The following is a 27803-nucleotide window of genomic DNA, read 5'->3' as shown; positions in this document are numbered from 1 at the left end:
ATTGGGTTGCAACTTATCAATCTCAATATTTGTAGATTGAATTTCAACTTTTTTTTATTGGTCATTGGGCGAAGGGATTGGGAGAGGAAATGTGAGAATTTACTAAGCTCAAGTTTTGAATATTGGTCATGGTACTTCATATAAGCCTTCATATGTGTGATGCACAATAATACAATTCTTTTTGTTGTCCTCTATGCGGTTACTAAAGAGCCCCACACTACGCCCAATAATACAAGAACAATTCCAATCCTCCACTAATATATTGAACCCAATAGTTATATATGTCCTTTAGTTTACTGAACTTAGTGCATATTTAGATCTTTTAAAATATATAATTATTTATTTTTCAAAAGTTACCTCAATAAATAAGTGATTATTTATTAAAATAATTTACTAACCATCCACTTTAACTCGTGAATAGATAAACCCAAAAATTTACCTAATTAATTGACAAAGACAAAATAAGTAAACAAGCTAACAAATAAATAATAAATATATGGGGGTTGCTGACTTTGGCTGTGGAGAATTGGGCTTTTGAGAGCCGTGCTTCTCTGGACCCAAAAAAAAAAGTCCACCCTCATCTCTCTTCTATTATTTTCCACTCATTTTTATCATATCATTTTTTACAAATTTGTTATTTTTATTATAATTATGTTTTTTCATTTTATGAATAAACAGACTGAAGTATGAAACGGGTTTTCACAGATATCAAATTTTAATTTTTTTAAATAGTTAAATAAATTAATATATTGAGAATAAATAAATCAAATACTTAGAAAACATGTTTCTAAGAAACTTATTTCTTAATTATATATGGAAAGTAAAATAAAATAAGATTATAACTTTGTTAAGAAATTAGTATTAACCAATAGAGGTTTCCACCATTAAAAAATACATGTGAATGATAGATTAATTGACAGAGAGAGACTTAAATAATTAATAATAACAACAACACACAAATAATTGAAATGTTTACGTCATGGTTGTGGCATGGTAGAGACCATAGAAACAGAAATTAAGAATGAACGAAGAAAATATTTAAAAATAATTAAAATGAACGAACTTTAATGACAGTTAAATATAATTAAAATAACAAAAAAAAAAATCATTAAAATTGATTTTGGGGGTAGTATTAGTCGAGGAGAGGACAAAAGAAGAATCAGAAAAGAGATGAATAATATCCGCCAGAGAATCACAGAGACCAATCCCTCTGCACCAAATCCTATACAGCTTCAACGTGGAGAATCACCCCAAAAACAAAATAAGTGATTGTGAAAATTATTTTATTTTAGATTATTAATAAAAAATTTAATCTTAATAATGTATATAATTTTTTAATTAATTTAAAATGTAATTATTTATTTCATAGAGTAATTTATATAAAGGAACACAAGACATGATAAGATGAGTTGTCAAGAGTTAAATTCTACTTAGAAGAGTCGGTTGGTGACTTGGTGTCATTTCAGGCCTAATTATTTGAAGTTAATAAAATTATTTTTAAATTATTAATGAAGTTGAAAAATGATATAATTGATTTGCAAACATGTATTTGTTCTAAGCTTGTTTACAATGCTATTAATGCACTAAAGTTTTATCTCTTTGTTATTAGTTGATGGATAATCAACAATGTATAACATATCCCAAAGAACAAATTATTTTAATGAAACATATAATCTGATTAGTTCATACGATGTAAGGACAAATTGGTGTGACTGCCTCATCTAATATAAAAGAGCCACCTAATAAAAGGGCTACAATTAAAGATTTATAAATTGTTACTTGAAATCCAATATCATCAACTAATATTATTGCCTCGTATTAAAAATATATGTGATATTTAAATAACAATATTATTTTATTTAAATATTATCGATTTATATAAATCAATATCACATTTCACCTCTCTTGCAACTTTATTAATTTGTTAGATAAATTTTGAAAACCATTAATTTTAACATTTAGTTAAAAAACTACAAACCTTTTACAAACAAATAAAACTGTAATAACAGAATTTACAATAAGTTAAAGTTTTAACAATTTAATTTATATATACAAAATTCATTTTAAAACAACTATATTAAATATTTAAAAAAATTATTCGTAGATTCGTACCATGTAAAAAAAGATTCCAAAAGAAAATGATGTGCCCTCTTTTTGACTTTACCTGTTGAACAAAACACACTTGGCGTGTTAATAAAAAGTTGAACGTGGCTTCCTATGGCACGAACAAACCAGAGTCGAGAAAGAGCATCTAACCAAATTGTTCACCGTTGGTTATTCAAAAGATTCCACTGAGAAACGTACACAGTGAGAAAGAAACTATGCGTTAGTGCACAAACCACTTATCTGTTTCCAACAACATTTGTGTTATCCATGGCTTCCCACGTTGCTCTTCTTCACCAAACTCCTCTTTCAATTCCCACTCATCAACGCTTTCACTTCAAACAAATTTGCATAAATGGACTCAAACCCATCACCATTTCTTCTTCTTCTTCTTCTTCTTATTGCTTTCCATGTTCCACAACAACTCAAAGAGGGTCTTCTTCCTCAGTGGTTACGTGTTCCTCTTTGAATGGGAGAGAACCAGATTCGGTGGATGATGATGATGGTGTCAGAAGCGTGGAGCGCATTCTTGAAGAGAAACGACGAGCTGCATTGTCTTCTAGGATTGCCTCAGGGGAATTCACTGTGAAACAGAAATTTGGGTATGCGTAAACAACCTTAAACTTTCAAAATTTTGCTTCTATGGGGTTTTGTAAGTTAATACAGTGGTCGGGTGGTTGTTAGCAACCCCTATGGGTTTTCAATTTTGGTCTAACTAAAGTATAGTATGTAATTTGAAGTGGGTTTGCTCAAAGAATGATTTTTGTTTGTTTATTTGTTTGTTTTCTCTTTTGTGGGTTTGATCTAGTTTACTTTCTCTACTGAAGATCTTGGTAAAGTTTGGGGTGCCCAATGAAGTTTTGGAATTTTTGTTTGGTTGGGTTGAAGGGAGTGGCGTTTACCCCAAAATTCCTGAGGCAAAAGGGTCAATCAAAGCCATTCGAAGTGAGCCCTTCTTCATTCCCTTGTATGAACTTTACATCACATATGGTGGGATTTTCAGGTTGAACTTTGGACCAAAGGTTAGTGCTTTTTTTTTATTTTTTTGTTTTCAGCTGAAATGTAGTTTATTTCTCTTTGAAAACAATACCTTATACGTGGATAGTCAACAGGGTTTGACTTGCCTGCTTTATAGGCGATTTGTAATTAAATGGATGGTTTTGCATGCTATTGGAATAGGGATAATTGAGTTTCCTTCTTTGTTTTCTTGCAGTCCTTTCTGATAGTATCTGACCCATCTATTGCAAAACACATATTGAGAAACAATTCAAAGGCTTATTCAAAGGTATTCAACTCAAAAGTCAACAATGAGTGCTACTGTTCAAGTGCTTTTCTGCTCCGACCCTTCTTTCATACATTGTTACTTCTTCATGTGCAGGGTATATTGGCTGAGATCCTAGACTTTGTAATGGGGAAAGGTCTCATCCCAGCTGATGGGGAAATATGGCGAGTTAGACGACGTGCTATAGTCCCAGCATTGCATCAAAAGGTTTTCTTGCTAGTGTTCTTGGACTGATTTATTTCATCACTTTGAATCATGTCCTAGATAGATTTCTTGGCTGCTAAGGTCATGATTTAAAGGGTTCCTTTCTTATGTTGGAAAAATAGTGCTTATTTATGTTAGTGAAAATGGCTATCTCAACGAGCAAATACTTATTAAACTTGGCATAATTGTGTTATTTGAGGGTTACTTGAAAATTTTAGAAGCTAGCCAGCATTGCTAATCAATGAAAATCATAGATTCACTTATCAGTATTCATTACCATCAGAATGTCAATTATGACTATTTTGATTTATTCATTTTAGGGAGTCAAGAGATGTTTGCTACTACTTCATTCTCACTTTTTCTTAAATTTCTGCTCCAACTTGTATGCTTTTGATTTCATTTCCTGATTTTGATTATAGTATGTAGCGGCTATGATTAGCCTTTTTGGACAAGCTACAGATAGGCTCTGCAAGAAGCTAGATGCTGCTGCATCTGATGGAGAAGATGTCGAGATGGAGTCACTTTTCTCTAGATTGACCTTGGATATCATTGGCAAGGCAGTATTCAATTATGATTTTGATAGTTTATCAAATGACACTGGTATAGTTGAGGTATAATTTTTGGAATATTCTCTTATCCTTCTGTCATTATTTACATTCACTGTTCCACTTTACAATTTATCTACTCATGCCAATGAAATTACTTTATACACAAGCTTCATATCGTTGCACTTTATTTAATTATATCAGGCTGTTTATGATGTATTGAGAGAAGCAGAAGATCGGAGTGTAGCTCCAATTCCAGTCTGGGAGATCCCAATATGGAAAGACATATCGCCACGTCAAAGGAAGGTTAATGCTGCTCTCAAATTGGTCAATGATACGCTCAATGATCTGATAGCAATATGCAAGGTAATGTTGTCATTAGAGTGACACAAGCTTATGTTCTCAAAATAGGATCTGGTAAGATATGCAATATGTGTTGCCACTGCAGAAAGACACTTCTGAATATTGATATGCTGTCTACATTTTGGCACCTGCTACGATTATAAATTTATGTTCATCATCATGAACGTGCACTTTTTGCAAGATCTTTTACACTATCTTCTAAAGTCCTGATTCCCAAACTCTTAGCATAAGTCAAATTCTGAGGAAACTTTGTGTGATTAACATGGACATTGTTAAAAATGAATTCATATTTGTCAGACATGTTTCTTGTCCTAATTGCTAAATTTTTCAGATATCTTGTGGGTAGTGAGATAGTTTTAATTGTGTTACGTAATGCATGAAAGATGAATCACATTCTTGGTCCTCCATTTTTCATCATTTAAGTTTCACAGAAATAGAAGCACATTCTCTTCATTAGATTAGGGGAACTTCTATGATTAGATCATTAGAGTGCAGATTGTGAAAATTTGGTAAGTTACGCAGAACATGGATGTAGCCATGCAATAGTTTTTTTATGATTTTCTTTTCAACAATAGAAATATAAGATTCATTCTTTGATATGCATGTTAATTAGATAAATATCAATTTTATAATAGGATAAATTCCTGCTGTCATTAGCCAGTCTTATGTCAAATTGCAGTTCAATGATTCATCATGTTCTTATTGTGAACCTCTAGAACTACTGTCTACTAAACTCTATGGTGTTTCATATATATCTTTAATTATCATTTTCAGAGAATGGTGGATGAAGAAGAGTTACAGTTTCATGAGGAGTACATGAATGAACAAGATCCAAGTATTCTGCACTTCCTGTTGGCATCAGGAGATGATGTATGTTAGCTTTGTCTCAAATTATTTTATTTAATAAAAAAAATTTGATGTGAGTGCATAATATGAAATAATAACTCTTTTTAGGTGTCAAGCAAGCAACTCCGCGATGATTTAATGACAATGCTTATTGCTGGACATGAAACATCAGCTGCTGTTTTAACTTGGACCTTTTATCTTCTAACTAAGGTAATAATGCGTGACTAAGGTTCAATAAAAAGGAGAATTGTTTTCTGGCGATTTGATCTATGCTACTTATCCCATTCCTTCTTGGGCTGACTGATGCTATGTAATTTTTATTTTTATTTTTATTTTCGGTTTCATTGCAAAAGTTTTACTTAACCCAACAGGAAAAGTTTGGAAAATAATGCATGTGCAATAGATCATTGCAGTTATTTCTTCACTTCAACCCCGGATTGAGATGCATTGCATACACTTCAGTTATTTGTTTGTAGTCACATGTACAATGAAGAATTAATTTATAATGCAGTAATGGCTGATACAAGAATATTTTCGGTTTTCTTTTTTCATTGGCTGCAGGAGCCTAGGGTCATGTCCAAGCTCCAAGAAGAGGTTTCATGAGATTCTTACCTTTCAAACGAGTATCAAACATCATATTAGGCTTTCAAATCCCAAGAATCTGATATTATATGATTTTTCGTAGGTTGATTCTGTTCTTGGAGATCGATTTCCAACTATTGAAGACATGAAGAAACTCAAATATGCAACTCGAGTGATCAATGAGGTATAAAATGGCATGCTTCTCATTATGTTTAATATGGTTTTTGTATAGCTACTAATTAACTTTTTTAAATATATTCAACTTTTAGTCACTTAGGCTTTACCCACAGCCGCCTGTGTTAATTCGCCGCTCTCTTGAGGATGATGTTCTTGGAGAGTATTCTATTAAAAGGTAATTCCAAAAAACACTTGGTCTTAAATAGTTTTGCCAATGTTTCTTTTCTTGTTTAGAAGTCTTATTCTCTTGTTTCGTCTTCAAGTTTCTCTTATCATTAACCAAAAGTGTGAACTCAAAGCCCCTGTTTATGGAGTATTATGCGAACCTCCTTATGGTTTGATTAAATTACCTCAACTTTAGAGAAAAAGAAAAGACCTCCTGTTTTGAAAATCCATAGTCCACACACTTATTAAGCCCTCTCTGCAGCCTTCTCTGGTCGGGAAAAATCAAAGGAAAACTTTTCTGAAATAAATGAAGATGCAGGGTGTAAATTACTGAAATATTAAGGGATATCATATAATTTTTTTTCTCAACATGCAATATACTGAGAGTTTGCCTTTCTAATCTATGGCATTGGCAATTTTGTATCATTAATTATTTGCAGAGGTGAAGATATATTTATATCTGTCTGGAACCTGCATCGCAGTCCAGAACTGTGGGATGATGCTGATAAGTTTGAACCTGAAAGATGGGCATTAGATGGACCAAACCCTAATGAGACGAATCAAAACTTCAAGTATATTACTTATATTTAATCTATTTGTTCAACATCTACCTCTCATGTTAAGGAGGATAACATCTTATATTAGGCCAATAGTTTTTAATCTATGAAACAATGTAATTTGCTGAGGTAGTAACACAGTTATTCTCTCTTTCAGATATCTTCCGTTTGGTGGAGGACCACGGAAATGTGTAGGTGATTTGTTTGCTACATACGAGGTAACGTTCACTGCTATGTTGGTTAAATCTTTTGTTTATCTGCTATTTTTCAATTAGCTAGGTGGCAAACCTTACAATTATGAGTGGATTCAGTTTTATTTAGAATTGCAGATGGCAAATGTTATTGTGCATACTAATGAAAATTTGTATGCTTTTATGATGATTATTGTAAAGACTGTAGTAGCACTTGCAATGCTTGTTAGACGATTCAACTTTCAAATGGCAGTTGGAGCTCCACCAGTAAGTTTCTTTGTTGTGATATTTTCAAGTTTTGATGAAGTCTCAAGAGATTGTTTTAAAAACTGTTTTTATCTAAACCTTGAGAATTGTTTGGTTTCAGAAAGTGTTTTTTGTTTTTATTTTCAGTTTTAATTCAAAAATGTCATTTTTTTTTCATTTTGTTTTCTTATTTCAACGTTATGTATGGAAAACAGTAAAAATAAAAACAAGTTTTACTGTTTCCTGTACAAATATATAAGAACAAAATGAAAATAAGATGTCATTTTTGGAAAACATTTTCTCAAACCATACAACCCCTTAAGATTGAAAATAATAGTCTTAAAGTTGATTGCTTGAACATTTCTTGAAGTTTTAGGTTAACAGTGATGAAAAATGGTACTTAACAAAATGATTGGTTGGCAAGTGCCAACATGCCATGATATTGCTAGGATCTGATGTGACTAACTCATTGTCTTTCATAGGTTGAGATGACTACTGGAGCTACAATTCATACGACACAAGGGTTGAGAATGACTGTAACACACCGTATAAAACCTCCCATTGTACCCTCATTACAGATGCCAACATTGGAAGTGGATCCATCTATGAGCATTTCTGATAAGGATGAAATAAATACAAAAGGTCAAGTTTATTATCAGGCTCAGTCCTAATTGCTGCTGTAGCACATCATAAACCATACAATATAAAATGAGTGGAAAAGGGGGTAAAAAAAGTATAATTCTTTGCTATCTTCCAATTGTTTAAGTGAAATTATGTAGTAAGAAGTTAAGGCTTCATACCCCCAACCACCCCCCACCTCTGCTCCTTTCTCAAGGAAGAGAGAAAAACTTAAAAGTCCTTTTCATCTTTACAATTCTTATTAAGAGTGCAATTCAAGAATTATATTTATAAATATAACTTAAAAGATGAGAAGCGTCTGAACAAATTAAATTTGATGCTTTGTGTACTAAGCACTTATTGAAGAAGTTCTTAGAAAATTAGGCTTGCAAAAGGATCCTCTACGTGACATTGTCCACTGGGTTTGGTGCATCCATCAGATCCCTTAACTCTTTCTCAAAAGTTAGTTCAAAGGATGAGGTTTATTTAAGTTCTATAAGCAATATTTTAACTATTTTTAGCTGATATGAGACATTTTAACTCAAGTTACTAAAAAAATGTTGTATATATGTCGATGGAGACGGTCATTATTTGAATATAGTGCTTTAAAAATAGGTTAGTGAACATAAATAATAAGTTCACAAATTTATCGTCGTAAAATCTTTCAAAGAAAAAATATGATCAGTTGTACTAATGTGATGGCTATTTGTATACCTGCATTTTAGTGCAGCTATTCAAGTGATGTCTTGATTAATCGTATATCTTATGCATCTTTAAAATGCAACATTATTTTATTAATAAAATTGAAATAGATCAGTTGATAAAGGAGACACTATTAATATAATTTTATTTTCTAGCCTGATGAAGATGACTGCACCAGCATACCTGATATTTCAAACAGTCAAAGACAAAGGATTGAGGAAGGGTGTAAAGGGAGAAAGTAATGTTTTATCTATCATTGATTTGAATATGTATTAGGCTATGTTTATCTAATTCGATGTCGATAAATGTGAAAATTTAAGAGTTTATACACAAATTAACAAGTTTGTGAGTTGACCAAAAAAATAATACACATTAACAAAAATTGTAAAAAAATAAAATTGAGTTCTCGTTTACAATTACAATTTTTTATTACAATTTTATATGAGAAATGATAGTAACACAAATACATTTTTTAACAGTCTTTCTCACTCACAATTTAGCATTTCTTTCTTATATTTTTATAATTTTTAATAAATTTTAACTAATAACTAAGAATGTACTAAATATGTGTTTTCCTAATATTCATCTAATTGCAATACAATTGGAAATAAAATTTAAAACGTTGTAGACATGTATAGGAAAAAAAAACACTTTAAACTTGTATTTTAGAGGAAAAAAGTTGCAATTGAATGAAATAGGACTACTACCCACATAAAATTAACAAACAAATGAACAAAATGCATAAACATTAGAAAAAAAATGTAGTGAGTTAATTAAAGGGCTCAAAATTTTGAATACAGAAGAAAATTATTGTTTTATATAAAGAAAATAAGGGAAAAGTTTGAAAAGTGGATTAAGATAAAAATATTATTTTTGTTAACCAGCATAGTTTCAAGAAGTTCAAGGGTCAACAATTTTGCAAAAGAGAAATAGTAAATAAGAAAAAAAAATGTGAAAAAAAAACTTTGTACATCAGTCAACCTCCGTACCAATCTTATATACAAAGATGGTAAAATGGATTCAACCTATTAAACTCATTGAACTGTCTCCACTTAACTTGTACTGTCAAGCGGGTTAGATGAGGGCAGGGTGGACTTATCGTGTTATATATTTAAAAAATAAAAAAAAATTGTTTTTTATATATAAATTTTAAAATATTATTATTAATAAAGTTAATCATTTATGTAAGTTATAATTTAATTATATATATTTTTCATGTTTAAATTTATATAATTTTATTTTCTTTAAAGTGTTAAACAAGTCAATCTACTGTCAAAACAGGGCAAGTTGATGTTCAACTCATAAAAAAAAATCGCAGATTGACATGTCAATGGCAAGAAAGGACAGAATAAGACAGGTTGAAACGTTTTGTCATCCCTAATTTATATATATAACATTGAATTAATTAATAACTGAACAGTTTAATAAAATATACACGGTAATTATGAGTAACTTTTTCATAATTAAAACCAGCATAAAACATTTCTTACTGTTTTATTATCGATTTCAAATTTTAAATTATATTACGTGGATTTTTTTTTAATTCAAAAGCATTACTTAATTATTTATATAAAAATAGTAATATTTATGAGGGAGAATGTTAATCAGTACCATAAAAATATTAGTTAAATAAATAAAAGTAAGTTTTTTTAAAATAATATTTAATATTATTAATACAATCTTATCATAATTTGTAATCAATTTATTAACCAATATTTTTAGGACACTCACTAGTAATACTCATTTACGAGAACTTAATGGTAATAACATAAGATACTTTATTTACTTTTTGTTATTTATTTATTTATTTCTGAATACATTATATAGTGCCTTATTGTAAGATGGGGTTTTTCTTAATAAAAATAGTTTATTAATATTATTATATTTTACTTTTAAATTTTTTTAAGACATAAAATTTATGAAAAGAGAAAAATGATAGATATTTTCTTTAAAAATCCATTTTAAGTTAAAGTTAAAAACAAGAGAAATGAATTTCAAGTTAGTTTGATTGATAGTTTTATAAACTTTTAACCTAAGCTTTATTTTTCAAGCACAAATTATAGGTGGTGTACTTTTCGATGTTTAAATTTGTAACTAATAAGAACTGACGGAGAAGTTGTTAAAATTAGTTTGTAATTTGTGTATATGTTTATTTCATTAAAAAAAGTTTATTTTATTTTTTTGACAACAATTTTTCTTTTGAGTAGAAAAAAAAGTCCAAAATAAGATAGGTCAAAACTTTATCATATGATAAAATGAAGGTTTTTTTTTTTAAGGAGAAAGGATTTTCATTACTCTTAGGAAGTTAATATTATTGTTATAGATCAAATAATAATTAGTTTTTTGAAAAATAATAATAAATAAATAAGCTAGGATATCCGCTTGGGTCGGCCCTGCTATTGTGTATTTACAGTAAATTGGACAATACTAGATCGTTCACTTCGAAATGCATCTGGAGAAGCTCAACAAAATCACCAGGGCAATTTGCATTTCTCAATTGCTGGTATAGCAGAACTAGACTAAAGAATGAACATGATTGCATGGACAAATATGCTGTACGAAGAAGGCCTTTTTTTTTTCCCTATATGGTCGATATATTAAGAAAGCTATCTATCCTGATGTATAGCAACCAAAGCATCCTCGTATAGAGAAACGTTTCCGAACTGGCTTGTACTCGGCTACGGAGGTAACTGGCTTGGCATTGGCCTCGTTATCTGAGTTTTGGTTCGGATAATGTTTATAGAATGCTTTAACTGCTCCTAACACTCCATCTTCATTTTTCATGGCGTTAGCAAGTTCAACAGCACGCTTTTTTACCTGCATAAAATCCCGGGTATATCAGAAACACATAAAAAGGAAAAAATAAAATAAAAAGGAAAGCTTCGTTAGTCTTAAGTTGACAATGAATCCACAGCACCTATTACCATATTTAATAACAAAAGAGAACTGAGTCTGAAAGACCATATAAAGCTAAAGTTGTGAAGAACAGTTCCATTTGTTTAATACCCACATATTCCACACTATTTCAGGGGGGAAATGGTAAATTGAACTTTTTTTGCTTGATTTTGTCTCCGAAGTATATGTAACTTTCCCATAGCACAGCAAAAATAAATCGGTATAGCATGCATACCAATCAAAGAATGGATGTTAGATAAGCACAAACTATATTATCCATGGCTAAAGATAAAACGGATAATCACGTGTATATTCTCTCTCCTTTTCCTGGTACATTATTGCATTAGATATTTATGCATCGTGAACAGGGCTGAACCTGGAACACAATCATGCTACATTCATTATACTACCTGCTCTGATCACAGTTAAATGTTACCTCTGGTTTCAGCATAAAGTCTATGGCATCAACCAGCCTTTCCAATGTAAACTCATCCACCGGGATGGGTGCAGGACCTACTCCTCTAGCGTGCACCCGCTCTCCCCAAAATGGTTGGTCCCCAAAGAATGGTACAACAGTTGTTGGGCACTACAGAAAAAGAGAATAAAGATTGACCCTATTGTAAGATACAGGCAGCACTAAAGTTAACAAGATTTCACATTACACGATACATACTTCAGCTCTAAGACCAGCAGCAGTTGTTCCAGCGCCCCCATGATGTACCTGACATTTGAGACTTTCAACTAGAATTTAATTCGAATTAAAAACAATAGTACTTCTACTGAGAAAAATTTTGCAGGTACCACAGCGGTGCATCGTGGAAACAGCCAATCATGCGGACAGTTGTCCAATAAGTACACAGTTTTGTTTTGTTCTGCCGCTGAGAAACAGAAATTACAACGTGCTTCAGAATCAGAGCAGCAAAACAAGTTTATTAATGGCATGTTTGAAGTAGAAATCATGACTCACAAGTCCCAAGACCCCCCCAGCCTTTGTTGATGACACCCCTCTGCCCTGTTTGTTCCAGAGCTTGAACTATAATTTTAGTCATTTTCTCAGGTTCCTGCAAAGGCTGTTCAAGACCACAACCAAAAAATTACATTAGATGTGCTTTAGTGATTAATACAATCTAGTGCAGAATTATAGCTCAATATAAATAGTGGTTTGTTTCTCTAGTTTTTATATGGTTTGACAAATACATATTCTATTGATCTTTCTAGAAATGGAAGATCTTTTATTTTCACTTCTAGGGCAAGCCTTTTCTGTTTTTGTTTCTCAATGCGTATAAATCCTATATTCTACTGATAGAGTTTCATTTAAGACAGATCTCTCTTCTTTAGTGGAGTTATAGTTTGGAAGAACTCAATTAAATTATGGACACTTTCCTGGAACAAGTAAGAAAAATAAATCTTTAAACTCCCCTTCTCATAAGGTATGGCACATTTGATTCAATGCCTGAGTACGGAACAAGCCACATATATCTATTACTGGCAAATGTCACTTCGAAAAGTTATATTTAGACAAACAGTATTTCTGCAGATTCATCGAAGTGTAATCAGACCTAAACACATGAATGTAGAAACTCACAAGGCTACCAAATCCAACGTAAATAGGTTTTTCACCCTCTTCAAGCCAATCCACTAGTGATTGTGGTGGTTCATAATTTGAAGCAAGGTCAAGGAAACAAAATCCAACAACATCAATTTTAGGTCCCCAGTCTGCAGATCAAGAAGTAAAACACAATTAGACTATCACCACATCCACATCCTTTGATCCAGGTCAGAGAAAGTGAGTGCAGAAAATGCAAAGAGGGTAAGGGTACCGTGAGTGAGGACTACAATGGTGTGAGAGCACACTATAAATAAATATCTAACCTTTTGGTTTAGGGACCAAGTGAGGGCTCCATATATAACCATGGGGCACATCAAGAGGAGAAAAATAAGATCCACTTAGATAAGTAATAGGCCTTAGCTTCAGCTGCTTCTTCCTAAAATCATTTATCAAGTCTCGTATCCCAAGCCAGATTAAAGCATCAACTATTTGATATGACAGCTGAAAGACTCAAAACACAATGTAAAACAATAACTTCGACATCCATGGGGAATTAATAGATTGGCTAACTTCAGATTAACAGGCAGACATTAGAACTCACTCTGTATCCAATCGGTTGCTTAACACGGGAAAGAGGATGTGGGAATTCACTGGTAGGCCTGCAAATATATATAGTCAACCATCATCATTCAAGAGCAAAGTACAAAAATGTCCCCAAATTTATCTACTTACATGTTTGTTATGCTAATATAGAAATCAATAAATGAGCACAACTGAGAACTATCCTAATTCCTAAGTCAATATATAACACACATATAGGACAGCACTCAACAGAAATATAGATAAGTCACCAAACAAGACTTACGTCCATGGCATTGTGAAGAATATGTGAAGAGGAACCTTAAGATACTCAGCAACATGAGTATGCCCTGCATAAGTTCATATACATTAAAATAACATAAAATAATTTTTAGTTATTCATAATAGCTGTGAATAAACTCAAGATTATTTCCAGGTCTTGTAGTGATTTCTACCATTCATTAACAAACTTCCTTTCAATTTGCTCTTTAGCAGTTTCCAAGCTTGGGACTCCCATTCTTAGCAACATAAAGGAGGAAACTCTTGTTTAATCTAAATATGTTTCCTTATGGTAGAGAAAACTAGGATATTGAATCATTAATGTGTATTCGAGTTAAGCCAAGTATGTCTTCTTTCCCTCTCTCTGTCATGAGTTACTTTTCACAGCTACGAACACTCCCATAGTTTATATCCCTTTCTTTGTTGTACCATTAGTTCACCCTTTTCTTTATGAAATGAGATAATCCGTAGTTCCTCTAGCTCTTTATCTATCAAATTTACATACTATATCAATACAACAAATATATAAAACCTGAAAATTGCTGCAACCAATAAACCTTGCATCCTATGCCTTCAACTTGGTCCACATCTTAAATTTAATAATTTCAAACTCCATCAACATAGGACTACAGAAACTTTGCTTTTTAAGGCTCACAACACCTTGATTTTGGAAACTAATTCTAGTTAAAAAGCTACTCTAGAGATGTTTCCTTGTAAGGGCTTCAACAGTATTACAAGGTGCCAAACCACACAAGAAAAAGAAAAGAAAATTTCCAGCAATTTTTTCAATAATTTTTTTCTTCCTATGGTCTAACCAAACTACACAGTATATTTGTCCTTAGAGGTTAATCAGACACGGTAAATACAACAGAATCTGTATGATGAAGTTAGTTCTTTCAGTCAATAGCTTCAGAACTAATGGTTTCCACAATTCTCTCAGATTTCTTTCATTTTTTTCCTGGGTACTATCACTCTCTCATTGCTTCTTGATTTCTAACAGAAAATATAATTGAAATTTTAGATTGAGATACTCTAAAATGTATGGTGTACTTTTACTCTATAAAGACTTGAATTGGTAACCATTGATGAGTTAACAGATAAAATACAGGAACAGTCAAAATGAACTGTGAGATTACCATTCAGCACTCACCAAGCAGGTTAGAGGAAACAAGTCCTTAAATTTTATGGTATCAAGTTTGTTGTTGAACTAATTTTGACAACTATATAATCTCATTACTTGATAAAATATTTGAATGTATATTTTTGCTACAATTGAAAAAGACTTCTGTGTGAATGATATTTATAATTATTGTGAGGCAAAGCATCATGAAATTGAAAGAAAAACTAAATTGAAGTAGAATCTAACCATATGCTGGAGGATTGGCAATTATTGCATCTGCTTCAAAGGGGACATTGGAATCTGGGTAAGGTTTGTTGCATGCAGGAAGCAAAGTTTTAATAATATCCTTGATTTGAGTTCTTTGTAAATGTATTTCTGAAGGTCCTGATGGCAAGAAGCCTTTATTCTTGACCATATCTGAAGAAAACATGTATATAAAAAATTTGAATGCATGAACATCGAGAAGAAATACTATTCATCAGATGACTACGTATATTTAACTTTGACAGCTGTAGTACAAATATCCCCTCACCTAGGAAATGGGCATAATGTGCTAAAATCTTTCATTCTTGTGGAGTAAATATCACTTCTTTATTTGATATATCTTTCATCTAACTTCTATTCAAGCTATATTTTTCTTCATTCTTTTTATAAAGTTTTCTGGGTATATGTCTTTTTTGACAAATATTCATGGCATACCATAAATTGTAGTTCTTGTTTAGGGGGGAAGGGGTGCCGTTAGACTTAGCTTATTGTCAAAGATGAATGTGTTCATCTAATTATGTTCAGGTTGAATAACAAAGAAAACTACAAACGAGTCCTACTATGAGGTTCAAGGTAGACTGTAATGTCAAGATACTAATAAAAGATAGTTCCAGTGGCCATTACCAGGTGAAGTTATTACATACCCTTTAAATCATCGTTAAAACAAGTTGGATTTATTTAGCAAGATCATATTTTGGAAAAGATAAGAAATACTTACAGCCAGCAAGAACTTTAGGATCTCCACCCAAAGGGTAAAACTCCAAGCCTTCATTCAAGACAAAATCTTCGAAGTTCTTATGAGTAGCTAGCCTAACCCTGTGGCCATCTACCTGCAAAAGACACCAGCCTCAACTAGGTTGCATTAAATAGGATTAAAATTGACATAAGTAGATAAGTTGAAAAAAACTATGCTTATCAAGGAGGAGAGAATGAAAAAGATATAAAAAAATAAAGAGACCAAGATTTTAGAAAGTTTCAGGAGTTTGATAAAGTAATACAATAATTAAAAACAGGTTTCAATCCACTATGGAACACAGAAGAAGCTGACAGTTTCAACTTTCAATCATAGAGAAAACAAAAATGAACCAAGCTCCAGGATCAGCTATGATTCCTATGACAACAGTTTCAACTTGGATAACTTAAGAGAGCGAAGTAAGATCAAGTCATTTTGAAATTGGTGGAAGAGGTAAGACATCACATGCGAGACTGTCTGAAATAGACTGTAAAAGTTAAAACCAAAATCCTACAGTAAACTTGATATCCACTTGCTAAAGAAAACCTAAACCACATATTACTTATTAGAAGAGACCAGTGATGTTCCCAGGAGCAAGCCAAAGCAGGGTCTTAGCACTAAAAGTAGCAAACTAGAAAATGTTTTGTCTGTTACAGAAATTTTTTTGTTGCAAACAAATAACAACGGGGGTTCATCCAACGTTTGCTAATTCTTATTTATACAATGTTTATTTGAAGGATTTATCAAGACCGATAAATGGTGTCCAGAATATCATGTTTTTAACTACAGTTTTCATAAAAGCTCGTGCCATTAATATAAACTAGGTTTTACTTTGCAGACTGCATCAGCCTGCAACACAGAAGCCCAACCACAATTTAAAACCTTGAATAAATAACTTCAGCAAAAAAAAGAAAAGAAAAGAAAAACTAATAACCTAATTCCTATTATTTTGAAACATTACATTAACAGAGTAAAATTAAACATTTCAAGCCCTAATTATTTCCACAAGCTCGATACCTTTCCTCCAAAGGAAGCCATAATCTCAAGCACACCAAAAAAGTAACGATGTACAGGTATAATGCTTAATTTTAAATGACCATTGCACAAAAACTAACACTGCAGAAGCCAGGAATACAAAAAACCTGTAGACGCTTCCCAATTGCAACAAATGGCTGAACATCTCCCCGTGTACCAACTATTAGCATTACAATTTGAAGTGGCTGAATAGGCTGAATATCCTGACCGGAAATCGCATCACTAAATTCATCACCAGCTTCATAGCCTCTAACATCAGGCTCAATACTACCTCCCTGTCCTGGAACTTCAATTTCAACCGTACCATCATTCTTCAGTGTAGAAGCCCGTCTTATCCATCCAATCTATCACATTTGCAAACAGTTCAAAAGGATTATAAAATATAAGCAACCAGAAACTCACAAGCATTCATTTAACGTTTTATAGTCACATCATTTGAAGTAACATCAATAGATGCAAGCCATACAGCATGATCTTTAGCAACATACTCCACAACCTCCATGCATACAAACTACATTTCATTATAAAAACCTCCAAGTCAATCGATGCATAAATCTAACTAGCAATTTCCGAACACATTCGAACAACAAAGTTGCCACCATAATTAAACAAAAAGCGAGTTCGCTCCCGATTGCACAATAAAAAACTCAAATGTGCATAAGATAGAGTGATATATTGAAACCTTTTTCTTGAACGGAACTGTCTCATCGAGGAACCTAGCAACCGATGCTGCACTGAAGGTTCCTTTGCTCTTACCACTAACTTGAGCAACACTCTTCGGTTGAACCTGATTCGGCGTTTCAGCTTCAGCCACAGCAACATCCACGTTCCGCGACGTAGTTGATGAATTCCTGTGAATACGTCCTGCGTAAGGCCAATCAAAACACAAACCAATATATATAACCACGTGAATTTATTATTATTATTTTACACTGTTATTCCACATTAGAAAACAACTCTGTATTATGATCATTATATATACAAAAAGAATAGTAACGAATGGAGTGGAGAAAAAACGAAAAGAAGAGTTACCGGAAGAGGGAGTGGGAATGGCAGTGGTGTTGGCGTCCAAGTAGACAGAGACGTCACTGGAAGAAGAGGCGGAGCGGTGGTGAGAGGTGGCCATTGAGAATGGTTGTGGAGAGAGGAAAGAGAATTGGGGTTTGGTGGTGGCGATGGGGAAGGTATAGTTGTGATGCTTTTTGCTTTCAGGAAAGCAGAAAGCGTGAATAGAGAGTGGTTGCCACGTGGACGTGAACGGTTACAGAGCGAAGGCACGTCGTTTTTGTTCTTCTCTGCTTTCTTAACTGCTCTTCACTCAATTTTCAATTCCATCGTTTTTATAGATCATTACAAGTCGCGAACTCACCGCGTAATTGTCACCCCCCATGGTGGCGCCATGCGTAACCGTGTCGCCACACAACTAACACTATTTATTTCTCCTCAAGAGCATATCCATTCTTTTTAACTTATCCTCGTGATGAAAACTTTAATATGTAATTTTAATGTTAATAATAAAATAAAGAAAATTCATATTACTTCAGTTTTTATTTATTTATTTATTAGAAATAAATAAAAATTATATAAATTAATAAGTTTAATCAATTTATTAAATTTAATTTTGAAGTTATTATTTATTTATATTTTTTTAACTACTCTAAAAATATAAATATTTATATTACTTTTTTATTCAAAGGTAATAATAAATATTTATTTTAAATTTTATATAAATATAAACAAATATTTGTTAGCCAATAAATAAGAATAAAAATAGTATCAATTTCTTACTGAGTTAATGCAATTGAATACTGCCTCCATTTTTCAATATATGTTTAAAGAATATATATGTATATATACATAAAAGATTTTATTATTTTATTATAATTATTTAATAAACTTCATAAAATATCATGAAATTTTCTTTGACTTAATTAGTACAAATAATTTATTTATTATATTTATAATTTTATACAGGTAAAAGTGTAATAACGAAAAAAATATAATTACGTATTCTCTTTGAATTTTATGTAAATAAACAAATAAAAATAAATTCTATATTTTCCCTCTAGTCTAATAAATGAGAATGGAAATATTATTAATTAAAAAATAATGAATTTTTATTAAAATATATTATAAGTATGTTAAAAATTATGGAAATAAAGTAATTTCTTATTTTTTGAATAAGTAAAGTTTGTTTTAATTTATTAATTTATGCCCGTATGCTTTTATAGTTGAGTGAATTAATTTTTAAAAAATAAGTCATTAAATATAATTAAGATATATGTATAAGTTATTTTGAATAATATATTTATATTAAAATATATACTCTTTTTTAAAATATAAAATTAATTTTTTAACTTTTAAACAACACATTGGCAAACCTTTATATCTTCAAAATATCCATGAGCATTATGTACGCATATATTGTTTTATTAATAAAATTTTACGGACACTTTCGTAATAATTTTTTATTATATACCGTGCAATTTTATAAAACAAATATTATATACTGAGTAATAAAAATATTGACACAAAAATTATAAGAAACTGAAATAATCTCTTTTACTTTGAAGTGTATTTTTTATGATTTTTGAAATTTTTATTAAATAATTTACACAGACATCAATACATAATTGTGAGATTGACTTTTATACTATCAATTATCACTGTATTCAATCCTTCTTGACATATACCTACAACCTTAACAATATATTTGGAATCGCTAATTTTGGAAATTCATTTGATTTACAAATAAAATCTTTGCTTAAGAAGATTTAATTAAATTGAGGTGAACTTGATCTTTCAAGCTCAATTAAATTTAATAATGGAGATAGGTGTGGTTGGGGGTGACCTACTTTTTCTGCCATGCCTAACTTTTCAAAGTATGGTTTCGTAATGAAGACAAAAATAAAATTGTAGCAACTCTTATTATCTCATATATATATAATGGCTTATGATACAGAAATAGGATTTCAAGTTATGGCCCATAAGCAAAAAGGTCTGGTTTCTTAGTGGTTACTCAAATTGGGTTGAGAAATGGGCCTGGGCCTACATAATAACCTCTGTGAAGTGACGTGTACATTATTGGAGTGAAAATGCAAGCAAAAGCAACGTTGCTGTCAGTGAGGGTGTTCCTATTATTATTAATTATTAATGAAAATGAAAAAAACATCATAGAAGAAAAATGAAAAACATGAACCAAATACATTGTACAAGGACTGCTCTTGCTCTTGCTACGTTTCTCAAAGTACTTTAGAGTGGACACAGATACTGACAATAGCAAGAGCTTTCAACTTTGGTGTATTATTGTTCCTTTCACCTGTCTATGCTTTCATCTTTTGTAAGCTGCTTCTGTTTTTTTTTTTTTTCTTTTTTTTTTCACTCTTTCATTTTTATCATTTCTTTTTCTGTTTTGGTTCACTGCTTGCCAAAGTTTGATTCTTTTTGCTATCTGCATGGCTTAAAATTTCACAAATTCTTTTGGGTGCTGTAGAAAACGGATGAACAGTAAATGGAAACTCGTGATTCTCTATTGTGAATGGACCCATTCTCTTGTTAGGTTTTTCTGCAAGGAATCTTTTTTTATTTGGTTTAAAGAAAAAATATGGTGGGGTTTGTCTTAGATATGTTAATCTTCAGTTTATGAGTAAAGCTTCTTCTTTCTTTTTTCCTTTCTCTGTGCTGTGTTTGGTTTTTACCCCCCTTTGTTCTTGCAAACACTTGCTGTGTTAAATGGTGCATTTTCATGCTTGTGCTTTGAAATTCGTTGAGTGTGGATGGTGGTGACTTGTTAGAGGCCAGGTTAGTAGAGAGCTTTAGTGTGGCTTGCCTCTTGTGGTAGTGACAAGAAACAAGTTTTTGGATCAATGGTGGTAAGTTTTGAAGAAAAAAATTATTGTTTGGAAGATGCATCTGTAAAAGTTTCTTCAGTTAGGGATTGCCTAAATGTGGAATTTTAAGTTAGAGAACCTCATAAATGCTCCACTGGTCAATTTTTTATTAATGCAATTGCTGTCTAAGGTTCTTTCGGAGTTTGTGGTTTTCTATGGTGAAGGAACTGCAAGAAAATCATGGAAATCTCCTTATTCAGTGGCGCCTTGGACTTCTCTGTAAAAGAAAAGATGGGCATTTTTACTTTAGCTTCTTGAATCTACCTTATTGTCATAGCAACGATGATGTGCCCTGCATAGCTGGTCATTCATTTTTTATAAGTTATAAAATGCACAAGTTTCCATTTGGTTTTGCATATAATGAAAATGAAAATTTGCTGATACTAAAACCTCTTTAAGATTTTTTACCATCACAATATGTTTCTGCAAGGTCCTAGTGGAGTTTTAGGTAATAATATTTCAAATGCTTGGGGTGAAACTTGTTTATCCTTCTTGCATTCATTCATATTAGATTATGCCAATTACAGCCGCTTAAGAACTTTTGAACTAACTTGCAGGTTAAATTAGAAGGGTATTTCAAACAAAGGGCTTAAAATTGGCTTTGTAGACTGAAGATATATGCTGTAACAATCCAAAATTCTGTGAGAGATGTGTCCTGTGATTCTTGAGATAGATATATTCAATCTGTAAGTCAGTTATTTTGCTATATTCATAATAATGAACTCCCTACTTCCTCATGGAATGAGCTCCATTCAATCATGACCGATATTTACTTTTGTTTTCAGTGCTTTAGCCTAGCATTCAGTAGTTTAGGAGTCCTTTTCAAAGAAGTATAAATGTTTGGCAGCAAAGTGTTTCTAACTTACAAAAGAAAGCGGCAATCTCTAAGTAGTAGTTTTATCCATGGGAATTGTTGCCAAAATTCAGCTTGTGAAGGTGCCCAAAATCGTTCTTTACCTACACAAACTAAACATGACAAGCTAACTGAGGTGAAGTCATCAGAAAAGCATGAAGAAAAACCAAGGGTGAGATTGATGCAACTTCTGATTTCTTTGATTTGTTTCTGGAACATCACAAGTGACTCTCTTTTTCCCCTGCTATTTCATATCTAGCAAGATTTGTCTGTCAAGCCTCTTATAACACTTGGCATAAACTACTAGCTAGTAGCTGGGTTGATTCATGTATTTCTACAAAATCAAGATGGCTTTTATTTTAACAAAATAGTAAATACTTAATTTAAGTGGATTGATGTATATTGGAAGTCAAAAGTATGATGCTCTCATACTGCTATCATGTAGTGTTTTTTCTTTTTTTGAACCCACCACTGGCAATGGCAATTCTTATCTGTGACTAACTGGGAAGTTCTTTCTAAATAAGAAGCTTTGCCTCTGCTGGGGATGGGTCTGGTTGAATGCTTTTTGGCTGAGTTAAGACCTTTTGATTGTAATATATTGTATAACATGAAAGCAAGAAGGCCTAGATTAAAATGAGGGATTTGAATGGAGGAATGAAGAAGCTGATAGAAAAGTGAATATTTTTATTAGCAAGGTTTTTAAAGATGTAGGCGAGATATCTTGGCCACAAAGAATCTCCAAACTTGAGCTTTTCTTTTTAAAGAATAATGGAAATGCTAGAGAATTCTATAAAATATTAAGTTTCATCTTGGATTTCACTGGGGATCTAATGATGCGTTGTGATAACTGCTATCAACATATAATTGTAAATTTCTTAGTAAGCCAATTATTTCTTGTGACTAAACAAAGTATCTGTTGGAATAACATTCAATTGCCTGTTATGTGGAGAGCTCTTGTGATTGCATGCTGACAGGCTTATTCATCTATCTGTTTCATAGGATACTAGTGATGGAAAAATCCCATGCTTCAAACAGCCAGATTGTTCATCTTTGGTTCCAGTTCAAAAGCCCAGTGGCCTCAGGGCAGGAGAGCTTGGAAATTATGATGCAACAGAATTGATGGTTACCACAAAGAAATCATTTTCAGCATCTCATTCATGTGAGGATGAAGCCAAGAGGGATGTTGGTGAATTTTCATCAGTGGAAAAGGCTTCACAAAATGATTGTGATAGTCAGAGAAGTTCCTATGCCCATAAAAATTGTTCTAATAAAAAAATTATTTCCCCATTAGTTGAATTGGATGCTGGGAATGGTTGTAATTTAGTCAACTCAGAAACATCCATTACAAAGGAATTCAGTTCTTCACATGTTAATGAATCTCCCGTTTTGAATAATTCAGTGGATGAATCTACTGATTCTCACACCAAAGATAATAGTTTCATAAACCCACCTGGTCATGTGGTTAAGCAGACCAACTTGATCAGTCCATTAATAACCTTCAACCGATGTTACAAAAGAAAAAAAGGTTTGGATGGGACTGATAGGCAAAGCAAGTTATTGCACAAGAAGGAAAATATTTCAGTGTTAACCAAGTGGAGCATGCTTGCAAATGGAAATCCATGTTCTAGCGATGAATCATCTTGTGAGGAATGTCCTGTAGATAATGTACCAGACCTTAATCAATCAGTGGAGCTTTCAGAAAGAGGGAAATTATTGAATGAAACTCAAGATGAAACATTATATAGAAGCTGCTCTACAGTTTTTCTAACAGACCTTAATCAATCTGCAGAGCTTTCAGAAAGAGGGGAGCTTTGTCAAACTCAAGAAAAAGTATGGCTTCCTGGTGATTCTCTTAAACCTTATGGTTTGTTGAAATTCTGATTGATTCATGAATTCTATGTTACTGTTAAAATGTTTTAGGAGAGGATTCTATTCATAGAAGCTTGTTTGTATTATTATTCTGATTTGGACCACATTTTATGATTATTACTTTCTCCATTGCCGATTTATATATATGTATTGACTATTGACTGGTCAATGCAGTGAATCATGGGATTATGTTTTTCTGCTTATGCTGGTTTAAATTTTATGAAGTGCTTTACTCTATTTGAAAAAGGGTTTTAGCTTCTTTATTCACAAATTCTTGGGAGTATTTTATGTTGTGGAACTGGAACATGAAATTTTAGGTGGAGAGGACCTCATGTCAAAACAAACATGTTGACTTCTGTTGAAACGGTACTGGTCTGGAGGCAAATGCAAGTCGTTATTATCCATGGATTTGTGTATTTAAGCATATATTTTTCAAAATAACTTTATTCACTTTGATTTTTGCTTCTTGATTGACAAATTCTTGGACTAGTGTATGTTGTGGAACATGGTGTTCTAGTGTGGAGAATCTCATATTGTCAAAAGAAAAAGAAACTTCATCCATCAATGATGTTTGTGTCCTATTCTGCTGTTAATTAATTGATTGCAGACTCGTGTGAATCACAGTAGCTTTTAATTCTATGACAGGATAAAAATGCTGACTCTCCATGCCCTCGAGGATTTGTTTCTGAAACCTGGTACTGGTATATTTTCACAAAATAATTTACAATTTTTTAATATTATATATCCAATAGAAATTGTTTGTTGCTGGGGGGAACTTGTATATCATTGTGTTATTTCTAACAGTACAACAGATGTGAGTGAGCAACTATGTCATGGGGAGAACATAGTAAAAAATTTCTCTCATACAGCTGGAACAGAAGAACCAAGTCACAGTTGTCTGATTTACAAGGAAGACCAACATCTACATAAGGATTACTTACGAGTCTCTATCAAAGTTGATTCCAGAGATTCCTCTGCTGCTGTCACAACTGCTGCTCAGGTACTGGAGAACTCCCAGCCGTTGGTAAGAGAGACCATTCAAAACGTTTCATGCTATGACTTGATGAAAACTGGGGAACACCAACCTCAGTTTGACCTGCCTGTTAACTCTGCAGGTATGATATTTAGCTCAGCCTTAAACATGTAAATGATGAATCTGAATGTTTTGTTCTGTAATCATGAAGTAGTTTTTCTGTTATATAATTTTCTTGCAAACTTCAACATGCATTTTTCCATTTTATTTAGAGTTCATAATTCATATAGGATTTTCATGTGGTACAGAAGAGCACAGCGTTGATTTGAACTTGGGTACTGATAAGCATCCCCTTCATTTGAGGCTGAGAACTCTTGGGGCCAAATTGGAATCTGCAAGTAGTAGTTCTGCCATTGCCGAAGATCAAGTTCCTGAACTGGAATTTTTGAACTCTAGAAATACACAGGTACGGAAGGATACCTTTACACATCTCTATGACTTCAAAGTTGATATTTTTATATTTTAGAAACAGCAATGTCATGAATCCTTGCAACCATATTTCCAAATAGGAAGAATTAACCGAAGTTAGAAATAATGATTAAGTAGTTAACTGAAGACTAACTGGACAAGACATTACTCCTTTTCCCCTAATTGGAAATATGAATGTTTTAATTTATCCCTAATTGGAAATTTGTGTACCAACTACCAAGACTCCCTTTACTGGGCTATCTTTTAAAATGTCTTATACATAGACTTTACTTCACGAATGAAGTATTTCTCATCCTTTTTCTGCTTTTTGCATGAGTTTGTGAATATCAGCAACTGTGAAGTTCATGTTATATGTTGCTTTTTCAAGATGATAATGTTGCCCATTACTGATATCTGGTTCTCCTTGCCTTGAACATCCAGATTTCAGAAGGAAAAGCTATAGATGGTGTTTGCTCAAGTTGTACTAAACCTCAATTGGCAGGTTTAATGATGTCTGAAGAAAGAATGAATCTTCAACATACAAAAACTAATCGACCAAAACCCATGCCAAAGATTTCTCTTTCTCTGGGTTTGTCCTTACCTATGGAGCTCAAGACTGGAGGCACTGATTCCATTGATAGTTTTTCAGCATTACCTCTGTCAAATTCAACCGCCAGAGATATTGTCCAAGATGGATTATGCCAGTCTTCAAACAGGAAACCATTCCTTCCCAGGCACCAGGTAGTGCTTGACAACTTTGTACGCAGAACTAGAATTTTAAATGAAAGAGGAAAGTTTCAAGAAAATTTGAAGCCACACCCTATCATGTGGTCTGAAGAGGAGTTGGATTATCTCTGGATTGGCGTGAGGCGACACGGTAGGGGCAATTGGGATGCTATGCTAAGGGATCAAAGATTGCGGTTTTCTCCATTAAGGGTACCAGGGGACCTTGCTGAGAGGTGGGAAGATGAACAATTAAAACTTCTGAATGACATTGGTGTTCCACAGTTCATGTATCCACCAGCAGCAGCAGCATCATTGCAAGGAAACTTTTGCTACTTAGACCCGAAATCAAGTTTGAAGAAATCTCTTGCCAGGTTTAATTTTCAAATAAACAACACCATTGCAGGCAGGCACAGACCAACTGTTCATTCCAGGAGAGCCTCTTACAACAACAATATAGATAAATATGAAATGGGATTTTTCAATTCTTCAGGAAGCTTGAGTATTTCTGGTGAAAACTCTTATTCTAACGATTATGCCTTTAATTATTCGGCTTCTAAGAATAATTTGCCTCACTGGCTTAGAGAAGCAGTTATTACTCCTCCTTCAAAGTCTTTTGAGCCAACTATGTCTTCAGCTGTTTCATTGAATTCTCATCCACAGATGCCAGGAACTGCTGAACATTGCCTTAATGCTGGTAAGTCATGCTTTGTGCCTCAAAATTTGTTCAATGGTTTGAGGACAAATGAACTACACATGTCAAATGGTTCTCACTACTCGACCTATTCAAGAAGGAAATATGGGGTGGTGAAGATGAACAAGTCTATTGAGCATCATGTTCGTAAACCAGATGATTTGATCATTATTGATAGTGGCACATCTTCTGAAGAGACTATATCTGATGATCACCGTGCCAACTTGTAAATCTTAAAAATGTATTTGCTGTTTTATTAACTGTTGTAAGCTGTAGAAAGGTTACATGTTGCATGGTTTTGTAGGTTAGAAATCTATAAACGTAGGAGATGATGTGACCTTGTGCTAAATGAATGTTGATTTTATATTTTCACTGAATTTTTTAGGGATATTAAATCCTTGTCATTTATTGAAGAAAACAAAAAAATGATGAAATGCGCGATTTTATTATTATGTTTATGTTGAGAAAAAACAAAAGAAGGTTGATGTGAATATAATCTATCTGTCTATTTATAAACTCTGAAGTGCAAAATATAATGATGTCATGTTAATAACTTTGTGCTCTACTCAATTGTCACATCAGCAATTTGTGAACATTTTCCACCTTTAGTTGATTATCCTCTCATATTCTGTAACAATCTGTGAGTTATGTAACTCATTTATAAGTAGAAACACCATTATATCTATCATTTTTCTTTCTAAATTAGTTTGTAACTAGTTGTCATTATGGGGTAAATTTTAGATTGATATTCTTTGGAGAAATTAGAATAAATTCCTTTATCCTTAGCCATCTTTCGGTTACATGTTAATTGTTACATGATACGAGTCCATCATCCACGTGCTGAAAATGAAACACAAATCATAATTAACAAAGAATATGGTATAAATCTGATAACTTAAAAGGAAGTGGATTCTGTTTGTAGAATTCGGATTCTCAGTTTTACTTATGCTGTGCTTGAATGATTTTTCATCATTTGGTGACTCATTATCATGGTTGATAAGTAAGGAACTTTGTATCTTTTTCAATGCATCTAATTCCGCGGAAACACCTTTCATTTTTTGTCATTTTCTTCCCCATTAAGTCTCAAGCATCTCATTGTAAGATTCCTATGATAAGAATGTCACTTTTCGTTGCTTCTTTAATCACTATAAGTTTAACACACACGCATGGGAAAAGAGAGAGGAGGAAGAGTTATTTAACTTATATAATATTTCATTCAACTAGACAGATACAAATTGATACATTGTATTGCTCATCTATTTATAGACCATGCTTTTCTAATATTTAATGTATCCTAA

At 32.5% G+C, this 27803-nt stretch overlaps 3 protein-coding genes across 10 annotated transcripts; 2 read left to right on the top strand and 1 right to left on the bottom strand.

The window, feature by feature from the left end:
* Window positions 1-2222: 2222 nt before the first annotated feature.
* On the top strand, window positions 2223-8993 carry LOC113861421 (protein LUTEIN DEFICIENT 5, chloroplastic). Of its 2 annotated transcripts, XM_027494224.1 has the most exons (16): window positions 2226-2705; window positions 2912-3125; window positions 3317-3388; window positions 3482-3592; window positions 4009-4200; window positions 4339-4500; window positions 5272-5367; window positions 5452-5553; window positions 5905-5937; window positions 6029-6109; window positions 6195-6277; window positions 6708-6839; window positions 6982-7042; window positions 7217-7282; window positions 7744-7903; window positions 8737-8993. In XM_027494224.1, exons 1-16 carry the CDS (start codon window positions 2374-2376, stop codon window positions 8739-8741), a joined length of 1902 nt encoding a protein of 633 aa, XP_027350025.1. In that variant the 5' UTR covers window positions 2226-2373; the 3' UTR covers window positions 8742-8993. The 2 variants fall into 2 exon arrangements, with proteins under 2 accessions (XP_027350026.1, XP_027350025.1); XM_027494225.1 differs by lacking the exon at window positions 8737-8993 and having other exon boundaries at window positions 2223-2705; window positions 7744-8373.
* Window positions 8994-10999: 2006 nt separating this feature from the next.
* Window positions 11000-18181, bottom strand: LOC113863154 (sterol 3-beta-glucosyltransferase UGT80A2-like). The gene is made up of 14 exons (XM_027496612.1): window positions 18068-18181; window positions 17718-17899; window positions 17143-17379; window positions 15986-16097; window positions 15250-15420; window positions 13891-13954; window positions 13627-13684; window positions 13349-13526; window positions 13062-13192; window positions 12444-12546; window positions 12278-12354; window positions 12150-12197; window positions 11913-12062; window positions 11000-11398 (listed from the first exon to the last, which is right to left on the bottom strand). The coding sequence occupies exons 1-14, from the start codon at window positions 18159-18161 to the stop codon at window positions 11192-11194; spliced, it is 1812 nt and encodes a 603-aa protein (XP_027352413.1). The 5' UTR covers window positions 18162-18181; the 3' UTR covers window positions 11000-11191.
* A 2027-nt stretch (window positions 18182-20208) lies between these two features.
* Window positions 20209-26953, top strand: LOC113860971. Of its 7 annotated transcripts, XM_027493559.1 has the most exons (9): window positions 20751-20907; window positions 21056-21228; window positions 21483-21611; window positions 21711-21950; window positions 22778-23608; window positions 24293-24342; window positions 24452-24762; window positions 24929-25086; window positions 25527-26889. In XM_027493559.1, exons 4-9 carry the CDS (start codon window positions 21762-21764, stop codon window positions 26733-26735), a joined length of 2748 nt encoding a protein of 915 aa, XP_027349360.1. In that variant the 5' UTR covers window positions 20751-20907; window positions 21056-21228; window positions 21483-21611; window positions 21711-21761; the 3' UTR covers window positions 26736-26889. The 7 variants fall into 7 exon arrangements, with proteins under 7 accessions (XP_027349362.1, XP_027349357.1, XP_027349361.1 ...); XM_027493561.1 differs by lacking the exons at window positions 20751-20907; window positions 21056-21228 and adding an exon at window positions 20209-20375 and having other exon boundaries at window positions 25530-26953; XM_027493556.1 differs by lacking the exons at window positions 20751-20907; window positions 21056-21228 and adding an exon at window positions 20290-20375.
* The last annotated feature ends 850 nt before the right edge of the window (window positions 26954-27803 follow it).

This window comes from Abrus precatorius, unplaced genomic scaffold (genome assembly GCF_003935025.1).
Source record: "Abrus precatorius isolate BTA unplaced genomic scaffold, Abrus_2018 Scaffold3, whole genome shotgun sequence".
Taxonomy (NCBI): Eukaryota; Viridiplantae; Streptophyta; class Magnoliopsida; order Fabales; family Fabaceae; genus Abrus; species Abrus precatorius.
This window is presented reverse-complemented; position numbering and strand designations above follow the sequence as displayed.

What these genes read in the sequence shown, in the direction of transcription:
- LOC113860971 (XM_027493556.1), top strand. Translation starts at nt 21,762, where the DNA reads ATGTTTGGCAGCAAAGTGTTTCTAACTTACAAAAGAAAGCGGCAATCT. An exon ending in TTTGTCAAACTCAAGAAAAA is followed by an intron (nt 23,609 to 24,292) that starts GTATGGCTTCCT and finishes ATTCTATGACAG; the next exon opens with GATAAAAATGCTGACTCTCC. An exon ending in CCTGCCTGTTAACTCTGCAG is followed by an intron (nt 24,763 to 24,928) that starts GTATGATATTTA and finishes CATGTGGTACAG; the next exon opens with AAGAGCACAGCGTTGATTTG.
- LOC113863154 (XM_027496612.1), bottom strand. Translation starts at nt 18,161, where the DNA reads ATGGCCACCTCTCACCACCGCTCCGCCTCTTCTTCCAGTGACGTCTCT. An exon ending in CATTCCCACTCCCTCTTCCG is followed by an intron (nt 17,900 to 18,067) that starts GTAACTCTTCTT and finishes GGCCTTACGCAG; the next exon opens with GACGTATTCACAGGAATTCA. An exon ending in TTCCACGATGCACCGCTGTG is followed by an intron (nt 12,198 to 12,277) that starts GTACCTGCAAAA and finishes CTCAAATGTCAG; the next exon opens with GTACATCATGGGGGCGCTGG.
- LOC113861421 (XM_027494225.1), top strand. Translation starts at nt 2,374, where the DNA reads ATGGCTTCCCACGTTGCTCTTCTTCACCAAACTCCTCTTTCAATTCCC. An exon ending in ATTCAAAGGCTTATTCAAAG is followed by an intron (nt 3,389 to 3,481) that starts GTATTCAACTCA and finishes CTTCATGTGCAG; the next exon opens with GGTATATTGGCTGAGATCCT. An exon ending in CCTTTTATCTTCTAACTAAG is followed by an intron (nt 5,554 to 5,904) that starts GTAATAATGCGT and finishes CATTGGCTGCAG; the next exon opens with GAGCCTAGGGTCATGTCCAA.